We start from the raw sequence: 23,851 nt of genomic DNA, 5'->3' as shown, positions 1-23,851 counted from the left end.
CCCGCACCGCCCCCCACCGATCCTCCCTAGCCCCCCGAGACCGGGCAAAGCCCCTCACAGATCCTGCAGAGACCCCCTGAGACCCTGCCGGATCTCAGGGGGGCTGGGCAGGATCTGTGGTGGGCTTTGCAAGCTGCAGAGCCCCCTATGGATCCGGAAAAAGCCCCCCACAGAACCTGCAAAGCCCCCCACAGATCCTGCAGGGACCCTTCTTTCTTCTGGATCGCAGGGGGGCTGTGCAAGATCTATGGTGGGCTTTGCAGGCTGCAGAGCCCTCAATGGATCTTGCAAAGCCCCCCACAGATCCTGCAGAGACCCCCTGAGACCCGGCAAAGCCCCCCACAGATACCTTCCGAGACCCTGCAGTCTGCCGGATCTCAAGGGGACTGTGCAGGATCTATGGTGGGCTTTGCAGGCTGCAGAGCCCCCTAAAGATCATTCAACGCCCCCCACAGATCATGCAGAGACCCCCTGAGACCCTGCAGTCTACAGGATCTCAGGGGATCTCACTGTCTAAATTCAGACATGTTGTTAAGACTAAATACAGTCAATGCAACACAGTAGCCTGATGGGTTAGTACAGGACAAAGCTATAAAACAGAACCAATGACAACAGTTACCTGTAGCAATGACTCGTATAAGTAGGGGCTGATGAAATGTGGGAGTATCTCTAAAACCTTTTGCAGAGCTGTCAATGTGCTGAGCAGGTGAATCTCACTTTCAAGCAGTTCCTTCCTTTGTTTCAAAGTTGTGAGGAGAGCAGGCATCAGTCTGCAAACAATGACACACAATTAATCCTAACTTAAAATGGAGTTAGAAAATAAACACATCTAATCTTCACTTTATCAAGTATTGCTGATCCACAAGTATTTGGCATTTTATACGGTGGCCTGGGACTAACTTATGGCGACCCAGGTCCATATTGGGTTGGGTTAGAAGATGCTGTGACAGATCTTAGCTTTGTATAAAGATCCAACTGCCCAGGTTCGTACGAATGGCACAGTAAGCCCTTGTCCTTATGAAATGGTACGGCTGCCCTCAATCTCCCTAGAACCCTTTCTTTCCACAATTAAACACCATCCAGATATTCATGGGGTGAAGGTAGGGGATAGGGAGCACAAAACACACAAGGTATGCAGATGACATTCTATTTTACATTCAGCAGCCTTGCCAAATCCTTGTTCTTAACTTTAACCTACTAGCCAGGGAGGTGAGACTGCTGCAACCTTATTTTCCTTTCTCCTGGAAGCATCATAAGTTGAAAGGCCTTTTTCATTGCAACTATATGCCCTTACTGAATGAGGTACAAAAAGATCTCAACCACAGTACACATACAACACAATGTACACACAGTACACATACAACACATCATTGACAAAGATTTTCACCATCGATTATTGACTTTGTTGATTAGTTGTTTCCGCCCTACAATTATGGAGGTATTTGTAGCGATCTTTTTTTTTTTTAACTCCTTACTCAGATCAATAAGATCTCTATGTAAATGCCACCTAATTGAAGAACTCTTATCAACACCTTCTGCAGCAGTAAAATGCATTTGGTCACTTTTTGCAACTCCAAATTCTGATCTCTGCATACCATTAACAGAGGCTCAAAGATTAAGCCTTCCCTGCCTCCGACTTATGGCATACGGCGGAAAAAAAAAATTGTGCCCTGCACGCCACACCAGTATGCCATATGTTGGTGGCTTTTACCGTTTTCTGCTATAAGCTCATGGTCGCTTTAGCGACCATGAGCTTATAGCAGAACGGTTCCCTTGAAATAGCCGTCATTAGATCAGCCGCTAATGAGCGATATTAATGAAAATTCCGACACTGCAGCGGCATCTGCATCAGCAGCCTCTCCTCTCTGCCTGGAGCCTCTCCAGGCAGGGATCTGTTTCTCCTCAGATCCCTGTTGCTCTCCCCCCGCTTGTATGGGCTGAGGCAGCAGGGATCCAAGGAAATTGCTGGTGGGGGGGCGGAGTGGGGAGTTGCAAGTTCAGGATGGCCGAGCGGTGTGCAGGTCAGAGGCGCTGGCTGTCAAATCGTGGATCGCCGGCGGCTCTGTCTGTGCGTGGCAGAGCAGGTCGGATGGCTGAACAGGAGGATCGGTAAATATGAAACACCCATTATGGCCTATTGAAATAAACAGGTAATCAGCACTGCTTAACCCTCTATCCATTCTGGAGGCTCTGTGTGGCATGGTAAGGACTAGCTTCGGGTTCAGGTCCCAGTCCAAGTTGTTCGCAGTTGGTCGAACAGATGAACTAAATGGCCAGATTTGGCCAGTTTGCCTGCTCACCACACCTTCAGCTGCTGCAGCCAGAAGTCATTCATGTAGTGATGTTATTGACTGTTACCCCCCATGTCATTGATGGCTAGCACACTGGTGGCTGTCTGCACCATAGCAACCAAAGAAGTTGTGCAGCTTAGCCACCTGCATCCTAGCAATAATTTATGCTGTGCAGGCCACACAGTGTTATTAGTTGCTACAACGTATGTGGCTGCACAGCATCACTGCTTTGTAAAACGCAGGCGCCCATCAGATTCCTCGCAACCAACAATTCTGCTGCTTGCCAGCTTGTTTGAAATTGTTTAGCCGACAGGCATCTGGCGTGACATGTTTTTACCAGCATCACTGGCTATTTTGTTGGCCAGGCAAAGGTCATTTGAAGTGAGAGTACGTCGGTAGAGGCTCATCGTGCAAAGGTCGTGTTTATCATGATGTTGGCCCTACATCATGGGGACATTTGGGGATTGTTTTTAAAAAAAGGACTTTTCTAAGGTGTCTGCGATTATATTTACTTTGACATTTTTTGTGAATGAGTACCCCTTACTTATTCAGGTAGGGTGGGCAGATATCTGGGGACACCCCTTATGGAAAGGGAGGTTTCCAGACTCTGATAAAATGTGGGAATGAGGTCCTTGCCTTCAGCAACAACATTAAATACAGAGACATCTGTAGTTACACATTTAAAACACATTCAGTTCACTCACTGGTGACAAGAGAAATTAGTACATTAACACTAAAATCTGGTATTACTTGCAGCAAATGTTTACATCAGTATGTCAGGAGTACAACTTGCTCAATGAGATTTAGAGTTTGAAAACACTATTGTGGGGAACAAAACTCAGCAGCTACTCAATGTATCAAAACATTTTTTTATAGTATGCGGAGGTGATACAGCAGGTTTTCCCTTTCATGCAGTGGGTAAGCCTATGTTAAGAACTAGGATTCCTTAGGAATGAACTATATGTGGGACCTAGATTTACATCTGAGATATCTATAATTAAATGATCATAAATTATGGGTAGATATGTACATACCTTGCATTTGGTGGTGTTTTATCTGTATTAGCTGCATATAGTGGTGTTTAAGAATCTGTTTTACATTTTTTACCTCATCTATATTGCGGAAGGTATTTTAGATGTACTCACTAATGTGCGGCAAGCTCTGCTTAAAGCCGGGAATGGCTGAAATGAGTAAACTTGATGGATAATTTTAGGTCCTGCATTATGCATAAATAAAAGAAAATTGAAAGGGTAGCTGACATGATTGCCGGTTTGGCGATAGAAGATGGCCTATTTTATATAGGGACTAATGTGATCACAAACCCAGTTGGGCCGTGCGAGAACCCCCAGGGATGATAAAAAGTGAATCAATGGGAGGTGTATGCCACTTTGTCATATTTACACATTCATTTAGGACAGGTAGTACAGCTCTCACTATACATCTGGCACTGCGATAGGAAAGATACACTGAAGCTACATGTGATTTGTCCGTCCCTCCTCTCCCCTTTCTTATTCACAGAAAGCTTCATATTCTGTGAACCATTCACAGAATACATTTGGAGGACTTTATCAAAACGGGAGCAGACAGAATCTGAAGCAGTTGCCCATGGCGACCAAACAGCTTCTCTCTTTAGTTTGCTTTGTGAAAGAGCTTCTGTCTTTAGCTGTGAAAATTAAAGATAGATGCTGACTGGTTACTATGGGAAACTGCTGCAGATTTTTTCTACTCCAGTTTTCATAAATTCCCCTCTCAGTGTTTTGTGAATGAGCAAGGGAAGACAAACACTGTTGCTTCTGTGTGTGGGCTCTCATAATTCTATTCTTCCGGCCTCAACAAATGTGTAACCACTAGTTTTTTTAAATTTATAGATCTAGCTGTGTCCTTCAATGAAGGATAACGCTTTTCATATGATTTGTTATCATTACTGAATTTTCTGTCACTATAAAATATTTGCAACTACATTTTTAAGTAAAATAGAGCTCCCCAACAAATGGGAGCTGAAAGGGTGTGGGACCAATATGTTAGTACTAAGGTATATCACAAACAAATAGAGAAATGGGTATTCACAATTAAAATGTATAGTACTATACCTGGGAAGCTGAGGAATAGCCAGGGCCTTGACTGTGCTGGTAATTTCTGCAATGCACAGCATAGCACTGCCCAATACGTTCTTCTCCTTCGGTCCCTCCACAATAATGTCTACAGCCACATTAAGTACAGGCACAAACACATGTTGCCTCTGAGAACCAAAGCACTTGCAAAGCAGCTTTAAACTGTATAAAGCAGTTTGTCTGTTGATTGCTTGTTCTTCCTCTTCAATGTTAAATTTCCGTTGTGCAACACACAGGAGGTCCTTAACAAGTCCCAATAGTAACTCAATCTGTAAAAATAGTGATATAAGAAATAGTCAGAAAGCTGCATTGTGATTATGAGAACTGTAAATATTTCCTAATATTTCTATTACTAAACATATTTGGATGTTAACAGTTTAGCGTGCTGCAATTAATTTCTCTTCAGCTCTTTAGAACAGAGCTATGTCACAAAAAATATTGTTGGATGACATGCCATAACATCTGCCGTATATTGTGGGTGCTGGACATACTTCTACCTCTATAGGCTTTATTGAACACACACTAGATATTCAGTCATTAGCAAAAAAGTGGAAGGAGGAGAGAACGCAAGAGGAAAAAAATCACAAAGGGACACATGGTGTAGACAAACACAAGCAACATTTTCTTTTATGAAAAGCCTATGCCTGGCTTAAGAGGGAGTCCTCAATATCAGTGTGACACCAGTTTTATGTGCCCATAATCCCTGAAAAAACAACCTGAAAAAAGCAATTTCAGGGAGGTGCCCTCTTGAGAGAGCACCCCCCTGAAATGATGGCAGATAGCACAGGAATCAATAGCTTCTTTGCTATCTGCAGGGTTTTTTTTTTTTTTAGTATGCTGACAGCTGCTGTTGCCAGAATAAAAAAATAGCATAGGAATGAATAACTAGATTGATATTGCAATTGGCTATTTCAATATGGAATATCCAATAGCATGCTGGCTATTGCACCCGCCCTCTGCTGCTGTCAATCACTAAAAGGAGGACCTGATGGAGAACTTCAGGTCCACCTCTGCTGATTGAAATAGCCAATAGCAATCTAGCTATGCATTCCTACAGATAGCAGGGAAAGGTTTACTCTGCTAGATAAAGCAAGAGTAAACCTTTCCGGGAGAAAATGTTTCTCTTCCGGGCAGCCGCTATCTAATAGCGAGAGACTCCCAGAACGTCCGGGAGAGTTGGGATGTCTGATAATCTGCACAAGCGCCAATAGCTCAAAGTGGAATTACTTATTTCACAATACTATAGGTTAACCAAATGGCAAGTGTAATACATATATGACTTTGAACTTTTGGCTGTATTATTGTCATGGTTAGGGCCAAAACACCAGATTAACTTGTCTAACTTCCTACACTGCTAAGTGGATTCCAAATAGGTTTAAAAATATGGCAACAGAATATATGCAATATTAGAGAATGATTTGCAGACTAAAATCAAAGTGTAGATCTAATTTTCAACTCGTCTAGCTGTGGGCCGGGAGAGGATATTACCAGACACAATGCACGCAACGCTCCACGCATCGCCGCTTCTCTTTGCTGCATGCGGCTCCGTATGCAGTGCGTCACGGGCTTCACAGGCTTTAGGGCCGGTTCACACCATCTCCAGTGCGTTCTGGCATACTCTGATACGCACACAAAACAATAGGCACACATACCACATCTGATACGCATACACATACAACACATACTACCTAAACTGGCTGCACATGGCTATTCCCGCAGTCCACAGTCCAATTTGAGCAGCATGTCCTCATTAACATGGGAGGACACAACCTTTGGCAGAAAGAAAAACCCATGTCACAGGACAATCTTATCTTGGTGAAGAATAAGGCATGGCTGCAAACTTTTAGAACCTCCTGGACAAAGCCATGGAAAGAAAAAAAAAAAAAGAGAGTGACATAAGAGGGATGAAAAGAAGACTTATGGAGAGCAGAGAGCACTGAGGTTAAGGTTTCAAAGGGCCACAGGGGCAAAGTGAGCGATACTCTGGAATATGGCAGGTAGCAAAAATGGGAGATCAGGGGCTGTTAAAACAAGGTCACCAGAGACAATATCTGTCCCTTAATGGTACCAAACACTGATCTATAGCCCACTGTAGAAATATCTACCAAAATAATCCTAAGGTTAAGTCAGAGAGACTCATTTCCTAAAGAAAACCTTCCAATTGTAACTTTACCACTTAATTGAAGAGTGCTTATAAGCCCTGAGCATGGCAGCTATTATGCCTCACAGAGGGCCTTCAGTAGTCATGGCATTAAACTAGTGAATGAGAAGCAAGATGCAGAATTTAACCTTAAAACAGAAGGACTGGTCAGTAAGTTGATCGACAGTTTGGGCCCCAGCATACACAGAACACCTCCCTGATCAAAAGAGGCTTGTATATGCAATGAGAAATATCTGTTTAAAGTGCAGGAAGAAATGGCACAGTGACGCCATTAGCAACAAAAGCCACCATGGATTAGCGTTAGAAGTCAAATCTCCCTATAGAAGGAGAGAGGATCTGTCACTGTAGAATCTTGGTGTGAATTTAATGAAGAGGACAATTTCAAAAGGATGACACTATGAGATCCCAGGCTTAAATGCCTCTGCATAGGAAAGACCTGCATTGTGTCTGTATATTAGGTATATTATGTATTCATACACTGTGTCTGTATATTAGGTATTTGTAACTTTGTTTTCCTCAGGCAAAAAAAAACCCCCCAAAAAACTCTTGCCAACTTGGTATCCAAGATCATGCTTCAGTTACTGTGTCAGGTTACAAGGAGGACTTCTGGAGACTCACCAGCCATCTGAAGCTCTGCATGAAGCATAAGGTGATTCTCAAGTCCTGAACCAATGTAGCCTTAATGATTACCTAGTCGAGATAATTAAATCACTGATATGCCCCCGGTTTTCAGATCCACCAGGAATGGGGCCAGAACCGCAAAAGCCAAGTTAAGGAAGAAACATCAGAATAAACCCTGGAACCTTCGGGTATGTTAAAATACACTTATTGGGGTCCAGAACAGTACAAAGAGATCCATCTTCATTGGGTGTGGAACACAGGTTGTGAAGTGAAAAAAAAAAAGAAAAGTTAAAGAGGAACAGCATCTCAGAAAGACTTTGTGGGGAAAGAGGGATAGTTTGAAGAAAAACCTGTTGAGAATACAAATAATTTCACCTCCTCCTTTACCCAAGCTTTGTAAATGTATGAAGTCTGAAAACTTCAGCAAGTGTCCACATCTGTGTTGTTAACATGTGGTGTAAGACCTTTAACGCTGAGGAGGATTTTTTGGAGAACTTTTCCAGGCCTGGATTTAACAGAACAGAAAGAAATGCTGAAAGTGAAAAGGTAAGCTTAAATGTAAAGCTTGAAAGGAAGGGGTGCCCTTATGTGTCCAAACCCTGGGTTTATGGGTCTGGGTGGAGGGTTATTGTGATTAATGTACAAAATATAAAAAAATGTGTGGCTTGAGCATGGAGGAGTATGGACGGGATTCTATGATACTGCAGTAGACTTTTCCAAGATAAAAAACATTCCGAAGGACAGGTCACCAGAAATCAAGTGATGGATCGCCTCAGCTTTTTGGCCTGCACCTGCAGGGCCAACACAGACCTGAACGATCTGTGAAGCGTGTCCAAAGATCACGTGGACGTGCACAATTGCAGACAGTGATTACTGCGCGGCCCCAAAGATTTAAAATGCGGTACATCCGCGCAACAAATGCAGAAAAAAGGTACCTTTTTTAAAGATACACGACGAGCGGCTGTTTTAGCCACCATCGTGTTCGGTTGCACGGGCGGAATTGCGGCGGGAAACCGTGCCATCAGAAAATAATGGCACCCACAGCTCGATCGTCAGCGGTGGGTGACTCCATGACCGCGTAGCAATCCGAGTGGTATCATGCACAATTGCCGTGCAATCAAGGATCGCCCAGGTGTGAACCTGGCCTCAGGCCTGGTTCACACCTAGGCGATTTATCGCACGGATTTAGCTGCACGATTTTGCACAACACACAAAATTACATTAAAGGTCTATAGAAGCTGTTCACACCTTTGCGATTTGTCGTGCTGTAGAAATCACTTGGTGCAAGAGCTATTTTCGAGCGATTGTCACGCGTTTTTGGACCCATGGAGTTTTTTGAAAAATTGTGCACTTTGTTCAATAGGCGATTTGGGAGTGAATAATCGCATGATTACAGCATATGACAGCAGGGACGTGTGGTCAGGGGAGGCAGAGCCTCACCTAGAATTATGGAGGAAAAAGCTGTCTACTTCATGTCTGAAGCCGACAGCTTTTTCTCCATTCAGATCGGCATCTAACAGGTTACACAGCAGAGAAATCCTCCCCGCTGTGTAACCTGTCATGGACGGAGCCCTCAGCAGTGATGAGCAAGCGAGGTACAGGGAGGCTCCTCCCTGCCTCCTTTACACTAGCTTGGGTTCGGGGCTTCCTCCGGCGGGGGCAGGGCTTCGTCCAACAGGGGTGGGGCTTCGGTCAGCGGGGGGCGGGACGTGCTGGGAAATGCCTCACCCGGAACAAGAGGTACCGCACGTCACTGTATGACAGAAACAGGAACATAGGCCATGGCTGTTTCTGCTTCTGATTGGACACCTGTACATCTCTATGGAGAACAAAACACGTGTTATCGCGCGATCTTATGAACAAAATGGCAACCACTATCACCTAGGTGTGAACCTGGCCTCATGGCCTGATATCAACATCGCACCGACCCATGCGACAGCCTCAGGCACTGCCTCCAAGCAAAAAGCAAGGGAAACCACCTACCATAGCGACGTCCACCTGCCACCATCACCTATCCAAACTCCTCACATGCATGGTCTCATCTCCCAGCTCTGTGGCCTCAGCACATCCGACTTCTATGATATGTGCATGGAAGACGACCAGCAGCACGTACTCTCACAACTTTCCACAAAACAGGATCTAGACCAGATGGCAACGAGGGTAGTGGAGGCCCTCTTGTAGGAGCTGCAGCAAATTGAAAACCAAACAGAAATCCAGAGTAGGAAAAACAACCTGCGGGTGAAGGGCATCCTGGAAGCAATGAGAGATGTGGATCTTGGCCATGGTCATTCTAAACTACTCCTAGACAAACCTACCACAGTGGACCTGGAACTGGACTGAGTGCACAGGGTTCAGGCCCCCTGCAACAACATGACTGGGGCCCTTAGAGACTTGCTATGTCACATACATTTCTACACAGTTAAAGAGGAAATCCTTTGCCGAGCATGGACCAGAGTCCAAATGAAGTTCAAAAGAGTGTTTATCCGCATGCTGCCGGATCTCTCCAGACAAACCCTGCGTACGCTGTTCCTATTAAAGCCCTTACAAGATGTTGTTCGCACAGCAGAGGCATCATGCAGATGGGGACGTCCTCCTATTGCCTGTATGCGAGACAGCACATTCAAACTGCATTCCCATAACCAGCTTCCAGCTCTTTTCAGATTCCTAAACTCACAAGTGGCGGATGGCCCGAACTGGTTGGAGCTTCTAGTAGAACAACCTGGTCCACTTCCTCTCCAGCCTAGATTGCCTCATTCCTCGTATAGCCAACACCAGCACCCTTAGGAGGAACTAATCTACCCCAGACCCTATTTGGCACGAGACTTGACCTCCTATCTTTGTTTTCTGTTTACAAAGCTGGTGTGCGATGAGGGTAACGGTGCTGATGCACTGATGCTGGCACATTGTGTGGTTTACTTATTTTTAGAACTCTATTGACATTTAATTTACTTCTACAGGCAAAGTGCAATGAGATTATAACATGTTGCACTGCGCTATGCTGAAAAAAGTAATGTAGTCCTTTTATTTAGCACACAAAACTGCAGCAGGGCTCACAGTAAATTAGACATTTTCCTAAAATGGATTACACAAATACCACAGTGTATGCAAATATGAAATTAACACAAACCAAACCTGATGGGTTTCACATACCTGAAGGGTATGTGAAAGATCAACAAGTCCTGTTTTATCTTTCAATTTGTGCTCATATTGTATAAAATATCAGTGCATTCTATAATCAATGATTGAGTAGGCTTCGCCCCAAATGTGCTCTCACCACATAGAATAAGGCTCACCTTTTTAATTAGACCTTGTAAAACAACACTAATGTAAGTGACCAGAGATCAAAGCTGGTATGTCTATGAACTATGGCCCTCTTGGACAGTATGTCCCTAGGCCCCGCTGGGTTTAAAGAAGCACCCTTAAGGTTATACCTTTCTCACCTCGCCTTCCTCTGCACTTTATGTGGTCTGCGAGACCAGATAATGTACCCTTTGCAATCCAAGTACCTGGTGTACACTCCATCTCTTATGCGTACCCACTCAAACCCCCCACATAGGTACCCATTCTCACCCTGTCTAAGTGGCAAATACCACTCTTGTTTTGGCTAGCTAGTAGCTCAGTCTAGCACTCTTTGACATTCCAGATTCTACTATCTCCCTACTGCTGTCCCCTGTATACCCTTCCCAACCTGCAGCACCCTTCTTTCTCTCTACCTCCCTTCTCACACCTGCCACACTCTACCTACCACAGACCGGGTTTATGTCCCTTTTCTATGCCCTCAATTGCCCCCCTAACCCTGAACCCTTCTATACCTGCTCAACCTCTTACCCTTAGACATCCCTCTCTCCCCTTTCACCCTCTCTCTGGTAAGTGTCCCCTATTTCATTGCAATACGATGGGTTCAGTCAAATTTACATCTCTGAATGCCAGGGGTCTCAAAATCGCTGCAAAACGCTGCAGATTTCTGGTGGATTTAAAGAAAACCAATTCACAAATAGTGTATCTGCAATAAACACATTTGAGAAAAAAAAAATACCACCACCAAAGCTTTACAACAGAGACTTTCCTGCCTTGCCTTTAGGAACTTCCAACCTGTGACAGAGGAAGAAAAATTCCTATCATGTGTATCCCTTGCCTCCCCTCCACTCCTATGTAAATGAACGTACTCCAGGACAGATCTGTTGTCAGGAGGCCATATTTTTCGATGCAGCTCCAGACTTCGGAGATTGCTCTGATTTCCAATGGAAAGTGGAATATGGATATTTAAGAGGATGCATGCTGCTGTAAGGGACCCAGAGGCTTGATTTGTGACCACTCTGTTTGGGTATCCCTTATCAGAGTTGAGACAATTTAAATGAAAGAGTGATATACCAGACCTCATGATGTATAGGCTGCTAACATGATGAAAAAAGACTCCAGACACTTCACCTACCCCTTTGGTAAACATGCATGAACCACATTTCAAGTGAGTCAGAAAATTGGTTACATTTGCTGGACTAGAAGAAACTCAAATTAAAAGACCGCTAGCATTACCTTATATGATGATGCAGCCAATACAAAATGTTTTACAGTTATTTATAAAGCAATGCAAATTTATGCAGCCCTTTACATACTACCCTGCCCTCCCACAAATGGGCTTACAATCCAACATCCCTATCTCATATGCATACATACACACACTTGCATACTAGGTCCAATTTCAGGAGCCAATTAACCTACCAGCACGTCTTTGGAGTATAGGAGGAAACTGGAGTACATGGAGGAAACTGGAGTACGTGGAGGAAACCCATGCAAGCACAGGAAGAGCATGAGCAAACTCCATTCAGATTGTTTCCTGACTAGGATTCGGAACAGGGACCACAATGCAGCAAGGCAAAAGTACCATAGAATCAATGGATCCTGTGTCGAGCATAAATTACCCTGGCTACAAGGCACTATGGTGTCCACCTTAAAATTAAGATTAAAAAAAGAATAAATTAAATAAATGTGCCGAGCTAAAAAACCCCAAAACACAATATTTTTTTGCAAACCCCACGTTTTATCAATTTTGTGTTTTTTTAGCTTGGCACATTCATTTAAGGCAGAAGTACTACCAACAAAGCCACTATACTGCCTCTATTTTAAACACATTGCTAATATTTCAAAACAGTGTGTGAAATTTTCATTTAAATCACACACAAAAAAGTGACAACGGAGGTATGGACAATTCCATCTGCTACTAGGGTATACCATATATCACACTGTGTAGCATTACGGTCAGCACCCATTACACTGGAAGATATATAATTGTTCTGCAATCATTCTGTAATATAGCGAACTATCAGTTTACATTGGAATTAAGTTTTAAAACTAAACAGAGACATTAACAAAACCAAAACCACACAAATGTGTAATTGAGTAAAAATTAACCCTATTTTAAATGGAAACGAAGCGGAGAATCTGATCCTAATGTAAAACCCTGGAAAGAGACTAGATTTGCTGCTTGCACGTGTGCTGACAAGAAACAGACGGGAGGAAAGAAAAAAGTCAGTCTATAGCTGCTGCTTTTTTTTTTTACTATGAAATCACAGGCTGAAGCCACAGAGGTAACCATTCTGTATTGCATAACTGCAGAAAAGAAAAGTGAGGCAAATCTGGCACTGGTGCCTGGCAGGGATGTGCAAATTTTAGGACTTTGAAGAGTCAAACAAAAACCTTTGGCACTTAGAAAAGCTCCAGTGTATGCATTTGAATTGTAGATTTTAAACTGTACTCCAGAAATTTATAGGAGACAATAATTTTTTTATAATTAAGCTACTGTAAGTATCTGAATTCTTACTTAACTGCCATTACGCAGCAGCACTCAGACCGAATCAATCAGGAAGGCTGAATGCATATGTGTCGACACGGACAATGCAGTCATCTACCATGTGTCCAGGGACAGTGACCTATTCCTAACTGCACATAATCGTATCACATACGATTATGTGTTGACTGCCGGCAAGCTGCTGCATTCAAATGCGGCTGCTGTCATGCGATCATAAACAGGTGACAACGGCAGCTTCTAAACGGCATACTTGGGATTCCTGCCGCAGGAATCTAAGTTTTTACCAAAGGAAACGTACATTCAGACAGTGTGCATGAAACCCAAGGGTGGAGAAAAAACACTGCTGTATTCTTTAACCGCATGTGGTATCATACACTTAGCTGTGTTATGGGTCTGTATAAATCTCAAGATTGGATGAACAGAAATGGAGAGTAATGCAAATTCTTTGCCAGGAATAACTTCTACTTTATTTATATTTAATCTGTTATTTGCTTGAATGGTTTGACTGAAGTTCAGATTTAATAATCATAAAATAAATGTAATACTTATGTCTAGTTAAGTCTTCTACTAGTCTTAGCTGTCTTAAAATTAAAAGTACTAGCACTATACTAAAGAAACAAAGTGATAGTTTTAAAATATCTAAAGGCTCTAATTTCTAGCTCACACAGCTGGAATTTGAGCTGTGGGTGGCAAGCACCATGATTGACTGAGTCTGGTGAATTATTGGCAAAACAGTGACTGCTCCTTATCATATACAAGCACTGTTCAGCAGTGCCACTGTATCCAGTTAGCCGCGGCTGCCTGAGTGCAATAGCCAGCAATGGAGATTTCCTCTACACTGTTAGTGTGGATAACGGAATCGACTGATCTTCTCTTGTTCAGCCCCCTGGCTCAACATGACAAAATTGAGAGGTGTATAGCGATCTTTAGTTTAGTGTGCTGAAAAAAGTTATTACAGCCATTGGCGTTAAAATTAGCAAAACACCACTCACCTGATCTTCCTGCCATTGTGCTTGGTGTTGTAATTTGTTGTTTAGTATATCCAATGCTTTACGCCTCACAGATGGCAGCTGATTAGTCAGGAGACCACGTAATACTGGGATAAACATTTCTGTAGGCAGTAAAGCATTAACCTGTAAAAAACAAATTGTGAAGAGCATTAAGATACCCATTTCAAACATACTGCAGCTAAACACACCACTGCAGATATGAGAATAAAATGAAGGTAGGCTCACCTTGTCTAGCAGCTCACAAGTTCTGTTAAGAAGTGCTCGCCAGAACTTTACTGTAGGTTTGTCTGCATTTGCTTCCAGGGAACTCACTACTAAGTTGATATAGCAAAGGACTTCTTCCAATAACCTAAATAAAAAATAAACCACTTGTACCTCAGAAATTTATAACAATTTTTGAAATAGTATTATGCCATTTACCTAAACGCACCCTGATTTACCAAGTATGAGTGATAAGTAAATTCATTCACCAGAACCAGGATGTGCAGAGATTTGCCCAAATCACTGTATGCTACTTACAGGTTAGTGAAGACAAAATAAGCCAGGCAACTAATATTCTTAGAAAAAGGTCAGCAAAGGCAGACCCACATATACCTCTCAGTAAATATTTCCTTCAAATATTTGGTGCCATTTTACTCCAATATGTCCCCCACACTAGTGGTCAGCATCCGGTCCTCCTGCCCAAGGCAGTAGTCACTATAGAAAAGTAATGGCATACTCCCATATGAAGGCATAAGAAATGGTTTTGACTATGCAGAAATGCACAGCAACACAAAGCCTTAAGGGCCTGTTCACATGATTTTCAGGTCCTGATTAAGTGCGGATCTGCAGACGTGGTGCTACTCATGCAGTGCGTTTTTGATGCGTTTTCGGTCCGGATGCTGACAGTTAATTTTTTTTTTTCAAGCTGTGGGGCTGTCAGTATGCAGATTCTTCCTCTGAGGTCACTTCCGCCCTCTCGTAACATCTACTTCCCTTTGTGTATGTAAAGCTGGTGATCAGACATGTATCACATGTTTGCAGGCATGTTGATTGTGCTGTCTACAGCAATCTGCAGAGAATGAGCTCGCAGGAGACGTCGTTATTGGGTAACCCGATCTTGAGGCTCCGGGACTCCAAGGGTCAGTTCTGGAGTTTATATGAGGATTTGCGAGCTCACCAGGATACATTTTTTCCCCTTTACTTGTATGTCCATGGTAAGGTAATGGGCATGTTTAAAATGTTTGCAGTTCATGTCTTTACCTCTACCCCAACCTGTCTATCTATCTCCCACTCCGACTGCCCCTGACATCATAAAAAGTGGAGCAAGAATACATTTTCTTTTTTTGCTTAGTTGCATTGCCATCTGTTTCTGTTCCGTTTTTGCCACGTCTGTGTGTTTCCTGACCAGACAAAATGTGACATGCAGTATTTTTCTGTCGTAACCTGAACGGACTGCGCACGTGAGAACTGTAGCCCATAAAACACATAGGATACATATTTAGTGCAGGAGCGTACGGATCAGGTCAGCACAGAAAACGGACGTCGTGTGAACAGGCCCATAAAACACACTAGGTGGAAGTCATGAAAACTGGAGCAGACAGTTTTCTTATGGCAACCAGTCTCTCTCTTCAGTTTGTTCATTTAAGCTTTGACAATGAAAAAGTGGAGCTGATTGATTGCCATTGGCAGCTGTTCCCGATTTTGTCTGCTCCAGGCTTTATGAATTTCACCACTTTTGCTTGTTCAAGCACAGGAAAAGTAAGTGTTATGTGTAATGGTCTAAATGGCTCAGTTTGTAGTTTTGCATTGCTCCCTGTGTTGAAACAGATCACTGATTTACAATAAGATATGGATTTAAGGTAATATTTCAGGTTTGGCCTGTATGTGGTGCTCCTCACTATTTTGCAAAGCTCTGGACACACTCCATACTACCTTATGGAAAAACTTAAGGCTAGTTCAGACCATAAGTGCGTGCGTCTGCGCAGCTGCAGTGTGATGCGTTTCTGAAATTGTGATGCTTTTTCTTTTAGCTTAAAATGGGCTTTCAGGTGCCGTCCAGTGCATTTCCATGTGTTTTTACGCAGTTTTGATGCGTTCTGATGCATTCCGTTGCGATCAAGTGCAGCTAAAGTGTGGCAAGCAGGATTTTTTTTCTGACTGCATCAGAACTGACAGCACTGTTGTGAACAGAGCCACCAGAAATACCATTGGAAAGCATTGTGATGCAATTTTGATGCAGCTGCCAAACTTAACAGACTGCATCACAACTGCATCTGGTGTGAAATAGCCCTTAGACTGAAATTTGAGGATTGTTTCTCTCGTTCACTTAATAAACATACAATGGACAAGCCACCTCAGACCCCTCAACCCTCAAAGCCCCTCCTAACATTACAAAGATAAGCAAGTAGAAATGTAATCCCTTAAAACCCTAACCCAAATAAAACCAATCTAAACTGCAAGAAGTGTTTTAAATTTGTTTTTAGCTCACGCTATGTGAATGTGGAACATGTAACAAATATAAAATAGGTGTGCAGGGCTGGAGGTAGCATGACGGGCCATTGAAGTGAATGGCACCGTAGCCACGCCCTGTGGCCGCAATGCGATCGCCTGCATGGGATCGCAAGGCACATTGTGCCTGCAGTGCGTTCGGATGCGGAGCGCTCAAAATAGTGCTTGCAGAATTTTGACTGCACCGCACTGGACCACAGTCACAATGTGCCTTGCGATCTCGTGCGAGTGCTACGGCGCCATTCACTTCAAAAGGCCCGTCACACCCCCTCCTGCCCGGCAAAAAAGTGAGCCGGACGCAATGCGATGCAGTGCGTTCCGGCCAGAACGCACTGCATATGGTGTGAACAGGCACTTAAACATGTAATGTGGCATTTGTACAATTTCAGGCCCACCATCAATGAGAACTCTGTGAAACCATAACAAAATAATCCAGAGCCTCCTGATGTTTTTTTTGTAGCCCGCTATCTGTGTTTCTCTACCTATGCTTCAAAATGCATCCAGCTAAGAAATACTCTTAGGTTGCCCTCCACGTCTGAAATATATCCACAGGTTTAAAACATTTATGTCTAAAGGTCTGTGAAGAGAATTCCAAAACCTCAAAGTGTAAGTGTACTAACATACATCCTGAGAGACTGGTGCCGGACAGTTGTTACAGGCCTCGAATTGTGCACAGCCTCTATGCTGTACACTAGCATTTGGTGTATGCACAAGTTTTAGGCAATAGTAGAAGTAGTTTTAGGGAGAAAAAGAAATAGAAGCTGCAAAATAGGTCTGTGTCAAGACCTGTAGACACTGTCTGCTCATAGTAGTGTGTTGCGTTTGTTATTATAATCGTGCAGTCAATTACCTTCGTTCCAGGCTTTGTAACTCTTCAGCGGCTTCACATTTTAGAACCTTAAAGAAATGATTTGATATATAAAACACACACAATATATATATATATAAAGCCACTATACCACTATTAGTCATAAAGCCATGACATTAGAATCAGGTGTTATAGATTATGTGCAAATGATTAGAACCTCCACAGAGAGTAAAAGATTAGAATCTTAGGGCTTGTTCACACCATTTTCTGGTCCAGATCTGGAGCAGATCTGCAGACGCGGTGCTATGCGTGCAGTGCAGAATTTTTACCGCATTCCAGTTAAAAAAAAAAAAACTTTTGTGGAGTGGGGCTGTCAGTATGTTAGCTGCGGTGCATTTTCGACACGTTCATGCATTTCCGGACCAGACAAAATGTGACATGCAGTATTTTCTCTGTCCGGACCGGAACGGACTGCGCACGTGAGAACTGTAGCCCATAAAACACACTATGAAAGATAAAATATGGGCAGATGCCACCACTAGTCATATAAACAGAAGAAATAGTGACACCACGAGTTGCCCTTAAAAAATGCACTTTATTAATACAGTAAACTCCCAGCTGTCCAGCACCCACGGGGATCAGTAGGTACCGGATAACAGTAGTTTCTGGTTGCTTGAGTTAATAGTAACTCTCAAGGAACCATCCCTCTTACCTCTGTGCTTGCCAACAAGGGTTTCCCCACCATGTACTAAGTCATGTTTGGCTTGGGGATCAAATACTTATTTTACTCACTGAACTGCAACTCAATTTATAACATTTGTAGCATGTGTTTTTTCTGGATTTTTGGTTGATAGTCTGTCTCTATCATTTACAATACACCTATGATAAAAATTATAGACCTTTAATTTCTTTGTAAGTGGGCAAACTTACAAAATCTGCAGGGGATCAAATAATTATTTTCCACCCTGTATATACAGTATATTCGTGGACCCAATAGTATGCCATCAGTGTTGTGCTAAAGTTAAAAACACGCAACATGTTTCCCAATGCAATTCATTCCAATGTGAGATTTCCCCAGAAGGGGCGTGGTATACTTTGTCATATGGCACATCAAAGCATGACAAGCTTGTCCTACAGCTGTAAATTATTACAAAAATATATAGGCTGAAAAATAGTAAGGCAACACAGCCCGGACTTCGAGCTTTGGGAACCATCTATCCAACATGGAGATCCAGAGAATCCAGCAGTAAAAGGTTACTAAACTGCTGGCAAGCCAGGTCACACTGATAACTACCTACTGGTGCTGGTAGATAAGATAGCAATGTTTTCTACTTTTTTGCACATTCAAGACTACAGCACTGGTCCACAACTGGGGGCAACAATGAAGCCTTAAGTCCAAAAAGAAGTAGAACTTTAAAGTACAGTTAAATTACCTTGCTGACAAAGCCATGGGAAGCCAAGAGTTGTGAGGTAAAGGTTACAGACAGGAACCTTAAGTGGCGTAACTGCTTAGCTTGATGAGTTTCCAAACTGAAGAACTCAAATTCTTGCTTCTGGGGTTTGCGCTTAAGTGCCTTTCCTTTCATCTGTTGAGGCAAATCTGGAAATGAAAGTTTATGAAAACATTCCTGTAGCATGCATTGCTTGTAAAGTGTTCCCATTGTATAATTCTTTAGTGAGATCACCATGGTGTTGCTTTTTAACCCCTTCATGAGCGAGGCCTTTTTTTCATTTTGTGTGTACATGTTATAATGCACATTTTAGGCCTAAACATTACTTGAAACCCCCAAACATTATATGTTTTCTGAAAGCCAAGACCCTATAGAATAAAATTATGGCGGTTGCACGATATAGCACAAACCCTTATCAAACCCCAAAATTTCATGATAAATGCTTTTAAATGCCCCAAAACACAATAAAATACCCATTTTATTAAAATAAAATATAAAAGATGAGGTTACAAGGAGTAAATAGATACCCAACATGCCCAGGTTAAAAATTGTGTGCGTCTGTGAAACTGCAACAAAATTCAGTACCCCAAAAAGTCCATAGACAACGATTTAAAATCCCCTACAGGACATAAGTTTAGAGATACGCGTAAATATTGGCCCTAGAATTATTGCTCTGGCATGTGTGGCGATACCCAACATGTGCAGCGCGATAGTTGTTTTCATATGCGTGTTTTAAAACTATTTTTACATTTACTTTCTATTATTTTAAAAACTGTTTTTTTTTTAAACATTACTTTAATTGCTGTCACATAGGGGGGCTTACAAGCACCCCCTATGTGACAGGTACTCTTTAAAGGTGATACTGGGGGTCCAAAAGACGTTTACGGGCCCGTAGAAGCGATCTTGGCGGCAGCTGCCAGAATCGCTTCTACTGTAAAGCCGACAGTCGGCTTTACAAGTGTAAACAGAGTCCCGGCGGGTCTGTTTAAACGGGCCCGATGACAGTGACTTACTATGGACGTCATTAAGGGGTTAATGTGAAATTGTTATTAATGTGGCTTACACTGTGCTTTATGATACATTAGGCAACATTTTTAGTAAGGCTTGAAAGAAAAAAAGGAGAACAATCTAAATGCCAGAAACACACAGCCCAAATATTTTGCATGACCATCTATAGTCATGGCAAAAAATATTGGCACCCCTGCATTTGTCAGATAATGCACCACTTCGCACAGAAAATTGTTGCAATTACAAATGTTTAGACATTCAGACATTCTCATGTTTATTTCTTTTGTTTGTATTCTTATGACACAAAAAAAGTGGAGAAAAAAAAGCCACACCTGACACATTCTACGCAAAACTCCAAAAAATGGACTGGACAAAATTATTGGCACCCTCAATTAATATTTTTAGCACAGCCCCTGGAAAAAATAACTGAAATCAATCGCTTCCTGTAACCATCAATTAGTTTCTTACACCTCTCTACAGGAATTTTGTACCACTCTTCTTTCTCCAACTGCTCCAGGTCTCTCAGAATGGAAGGGTTCCTTTTCCCAACTGCTGTTTTGAGATCCCATAGAGCAACTGTGGAGAGATTTAGATCTGGACTCATTGCTGGTCAGTCCAGAACTCTCCAGTGCTTTGTCTGAAACCATTTCTGGGTGCTTTTTGACTTGCTTGCTTTGGCTCATTGTCCTGCTGTAAGACCCATGACCTCTGACAGAGACCCAACTTTGACACTGGGCCCTACATTGCACCCCAGAATTCTTTGGCTGTCTTCAGATTTCATAATGCCATGCACAGTCAAGATATCCAGTGCCTGAAGCAGCAAAGCAAACCCCAAAACATCAGTGAACCTCCATCATGTTTGAATGTAGGGACTGTATTCTTTTCTTTAAAGGCCTCATTTCATTTCCTAAAACCAGTAGAATGATGGGCTTTACCAAAAAGCTGTTTTGTGTTACACCAAAACAAACAAAAAAGAAATAAACATGAGAATGCCTAAACATTTGCAATTGCAACAATTCTCTGTGTGAAGTGGTGCATTCTCTGACAGAAATGCAGGGGTGCCAATATTTTTGGCCATAACAGTACATATCTACTCTCATAACGCTGAGCTTTGTGAATTGACCCCATTGTCACTTATAGGTTGTAGTAACATGGGGATTTTATCACACAGCTCATAAAAGATAGCTATAACTATGCTGCAGCCACGGTATCATATTATGGCTCCCAATATATCCGAAAACTCACAGGCATAACCTATACACCTTTGTGATACAATACCCCCATCTTGTAGCTCTGTACACACTGTTGACATATTTCCATCTATAGTGTTTCCCTGTGTTGTGTATTTTCTGTACTGTGTGAGTGAAGGTATCTTCATCTTTTGGGTGTGCAATCCGGTCAATCATGGACTCCAACAGAGGTAGAAGTGACATGTTATCTTTAAAACCAAATGAATATAATGTTTTAACATGCATCATTTCACTGGAAAGGCTTTATAAGGGCCGGCTCATATGGTTTCAATGGAGTAATAAGTGTGTTAGCACAAAGAATGTTAATTAAAGAGCTGGGGTGCCATTCATTTTGAAAGGCAGAAAACACCTGCGATGCAGTGAGCCGCATTCTCGAAAAAGAGGTCAGGTGCAGTTTTTGCTGCGTTAGTGTTTCATTGCCCTGCCATAACAAAACACATAGTACTGAACCAGAACAGTGTAAACTGGCCCCAAGGAAGATTATACCATCTTAGCAAAAGTACCTTCATTATTATTTTCTGGTAGCTTGGCAAGAAATTTCAGGAGTTTTATCATGCTCTCTAGTTGATCATAGACAGTAAATTCACAGCAGACTGTTATCCAAAAATCAGTATCTCGCTCCAACATAGCATCCTGTTGAGAGAGTGCAATCAGTGTTTAGAGCAAAGCACATATTAGTTTTACAAACCTGAAATTAAAAACCTGAAGTGATTCATACTTTAGTGATTAGGTAACAAAGTTTTTTTGCAATTGACTCATCCTTCAGTGGCAGGGTAGCAATAAACTTATTTTTTTAGGGCTCACCGTAACATAATTTTCAGAGGTAGCTCATTGGAGGACACAGCAGACCTCTAGGGTACATGCCCTGCCTCTAGAAGACTAGGCTATGCAGAAAAGCATAGTTCCTCCCTTTGGGAAATACCCTCCTGCATGTGCAGTTAGAGCTCAGGAGTCGCCAGCCGTGGAAGAAAGGTAAAATAAATAGTAAGGTAACCAAAAACATTAACTGACAAGTTCAAACACAACAGAAAATAGAACATTTGGTGGGATGTAAGATCTCAAAGGGGGAAGTGCAGAAAGGAGCAACATAAAAGTTAGATGCGCAAACCCCTGCACAAAGCTGCATAATAATGGATGAAATTGCCATGGGGCATTAGAACAGGATCTCAAGAGCTAAGCTCTGACCCCCAATGGTACTTAATTGTCAGGTGTTGTGCCAAGCTTGACTGAAGGAAACTAGGCATACAAGCCTAGGAGAAGATCCTAGGGTGGAGAGCCTGGGCTTTACACCTTCTACAGAAGGATTTCAGGGTGTAATAATAAACACTGCTAGAGCAGGGGTTGCCAGCCTGAAGCATAACAGATTCTCACACTCCATGTTCTCCCAAAACTCAAAGCCATGCTTGTCAAATGTAGTGACTGAGAAAAAGGATAGAATTTTCCTTCCTGAAGAAAGATGGTCTGGGAAGAGGATAAAGAACATGTGTGGCCATAAAGTTTAGCTCAGAGTGCAAAGATCTTGTGCAGTCTGAGGCCCCCAGGGTGGTGGAAATTCCATCGAAGTTGATCCTCTTGAGAAGAGCAAAAAGCTTCAGAGGGTCAAAAGATCTAAATCAGAGAGCAATGAGTCCAGGGTGCAACCAGAGCATCAAAACGCATTTACACTGGGGTCCCTGGAACAGACTATGAACCAGCTTGACATATAATCTCCCATCCTCTTCAGGGGTTGACATTAAAGTTCTTCTGTTTTCCATGGAGTTCTGACAATGCTTAACCTTAAGAGACCTCTTAGTCCATCGTAATTAGTTAATAGATTCCCTGCAGCATTCTCCAACTCCTCTGTACCATAGCCTTGTAGGCTCTTTTGCACACAAGAGGTATATGCCATCAGAAGCTCTGGGGAAAAAAAAGGCACAACAAAAAGTGACTGCATCAGCAGGTGGTTACTTCCAGATAGCCATCCTCAAAAAACTTGCAAAGCGTTTCCGATCAGCATCCAGAAGTGGCATCCTACAAAAGCCCCAGACCAGTCAAAGTGAAGCACTATTGTTGCTATACTAATTATGCTGATTGAGTAGCCAATCATTGGTAGGATGGGCATTTACACACTGGTCCACCCCCACAGTCACATTACTAGTGTCTCTCCCCATATCTTCATATGAAAATAAAACTACAGAATGGGTATATATCCATATGTTGATTGGATAGGCTTTCAATTAAATAACCTGGGCTACCAAAACATTAATGCCATTAAAAATTTACTTATATACAATTTTGAAACATGTTAAAAAAATTACCACTGAAAAATCTGAATTCAAAGTTGACTCTTCAAATAAAGTACTAATGTCAATAAAACATTAATCATATCAATCTCATTTTAACTCAAAGCATTGTGCGAGTGTATCATTGATAAATAAGCCACTCTTGCAGCACAGGAGCTTAAAAAAATGTTTAAAATGCATGGCCAAACTCCTTAATAAAGCTTTCATTAAAAACACATGACCTAGTCATGCGTCACAATAGTGTGATAAAAATCACTCACTTGCACCAGTGGTAAATGTATCGATACTCTATTGACTAGATGTATTAGGAGACCAGCACCAAGGTTTTCATAAAAAAATGCATGAACATCAAACATCACAATATTGTGATAAAAATGACTCACTTAAGACAGTGCTAGATGTATCGGCATTATAATTACTGGATTTTCACTGGTTCCCCTAATACCCACCCCAAAAAACTCAAAAGCAGATTAGGTCTGGCAACCTAATGCATATCTATTATATCCCATGACCCATTGTAGAACAAGAACTACAAGGCAGTGCCCACTTCTAAACCTTCATT

At 42.3% G+C, this 23,851-nt stretch overlaps 1 protein-coding gene across 1 annotated transcript in view; it reads right to left on the bottom strand.

Moving 5' to 3' along the window:
- HEATR1 (HEAT repeat containing 1) overlaps positions 1 to 23,851 on the bottom strand; it is a 205,382-nt gene that overhangs the window by 66,556 nt on the left and 114,975 nt on the right. The window contains 7 exon segments of the mRNA XM_018563295.1: positions 620 to 770; positions 4,382 to 4,671; positions 13,983 to 14,123; positions 14,226 to 14,349; positions 17,341 to 17,387; positions 18,732 to 18,898; positions 21,511 to 21,640. Of these exon segments, the coding sequence (XP_018418797.1) occupies positions 620 to 770; positions 4,382 to 4,671; positions 13,983 to 14,123; positions 14,226 to 14,349; positions 17,341 to 17,387; positions 18,732 to 18,898; positions 21,511 to 21,640 (1,050 nt within the window).

Source organism: Nanorana parkeri, unplaced genomic scaffold (assembly GCF_000935625.1).
Source record: "Nanorana parkeri isolate BGI_ZX_2015 unplaced genomic scaffold, ASM93562v1 scaffold650, whole genome shotgun sequence".
NCBI lineage: Eukaryota > Metazoa > Chordata > Amphibia > Anura > Dicroglossidae > Nanorana > Nanorana parkeri.
The sequence above is the reverse complement of the archived record's forward strand: the minus strand, read 5'-3'. Positions and strand labels throughout refer to the sequence as shown.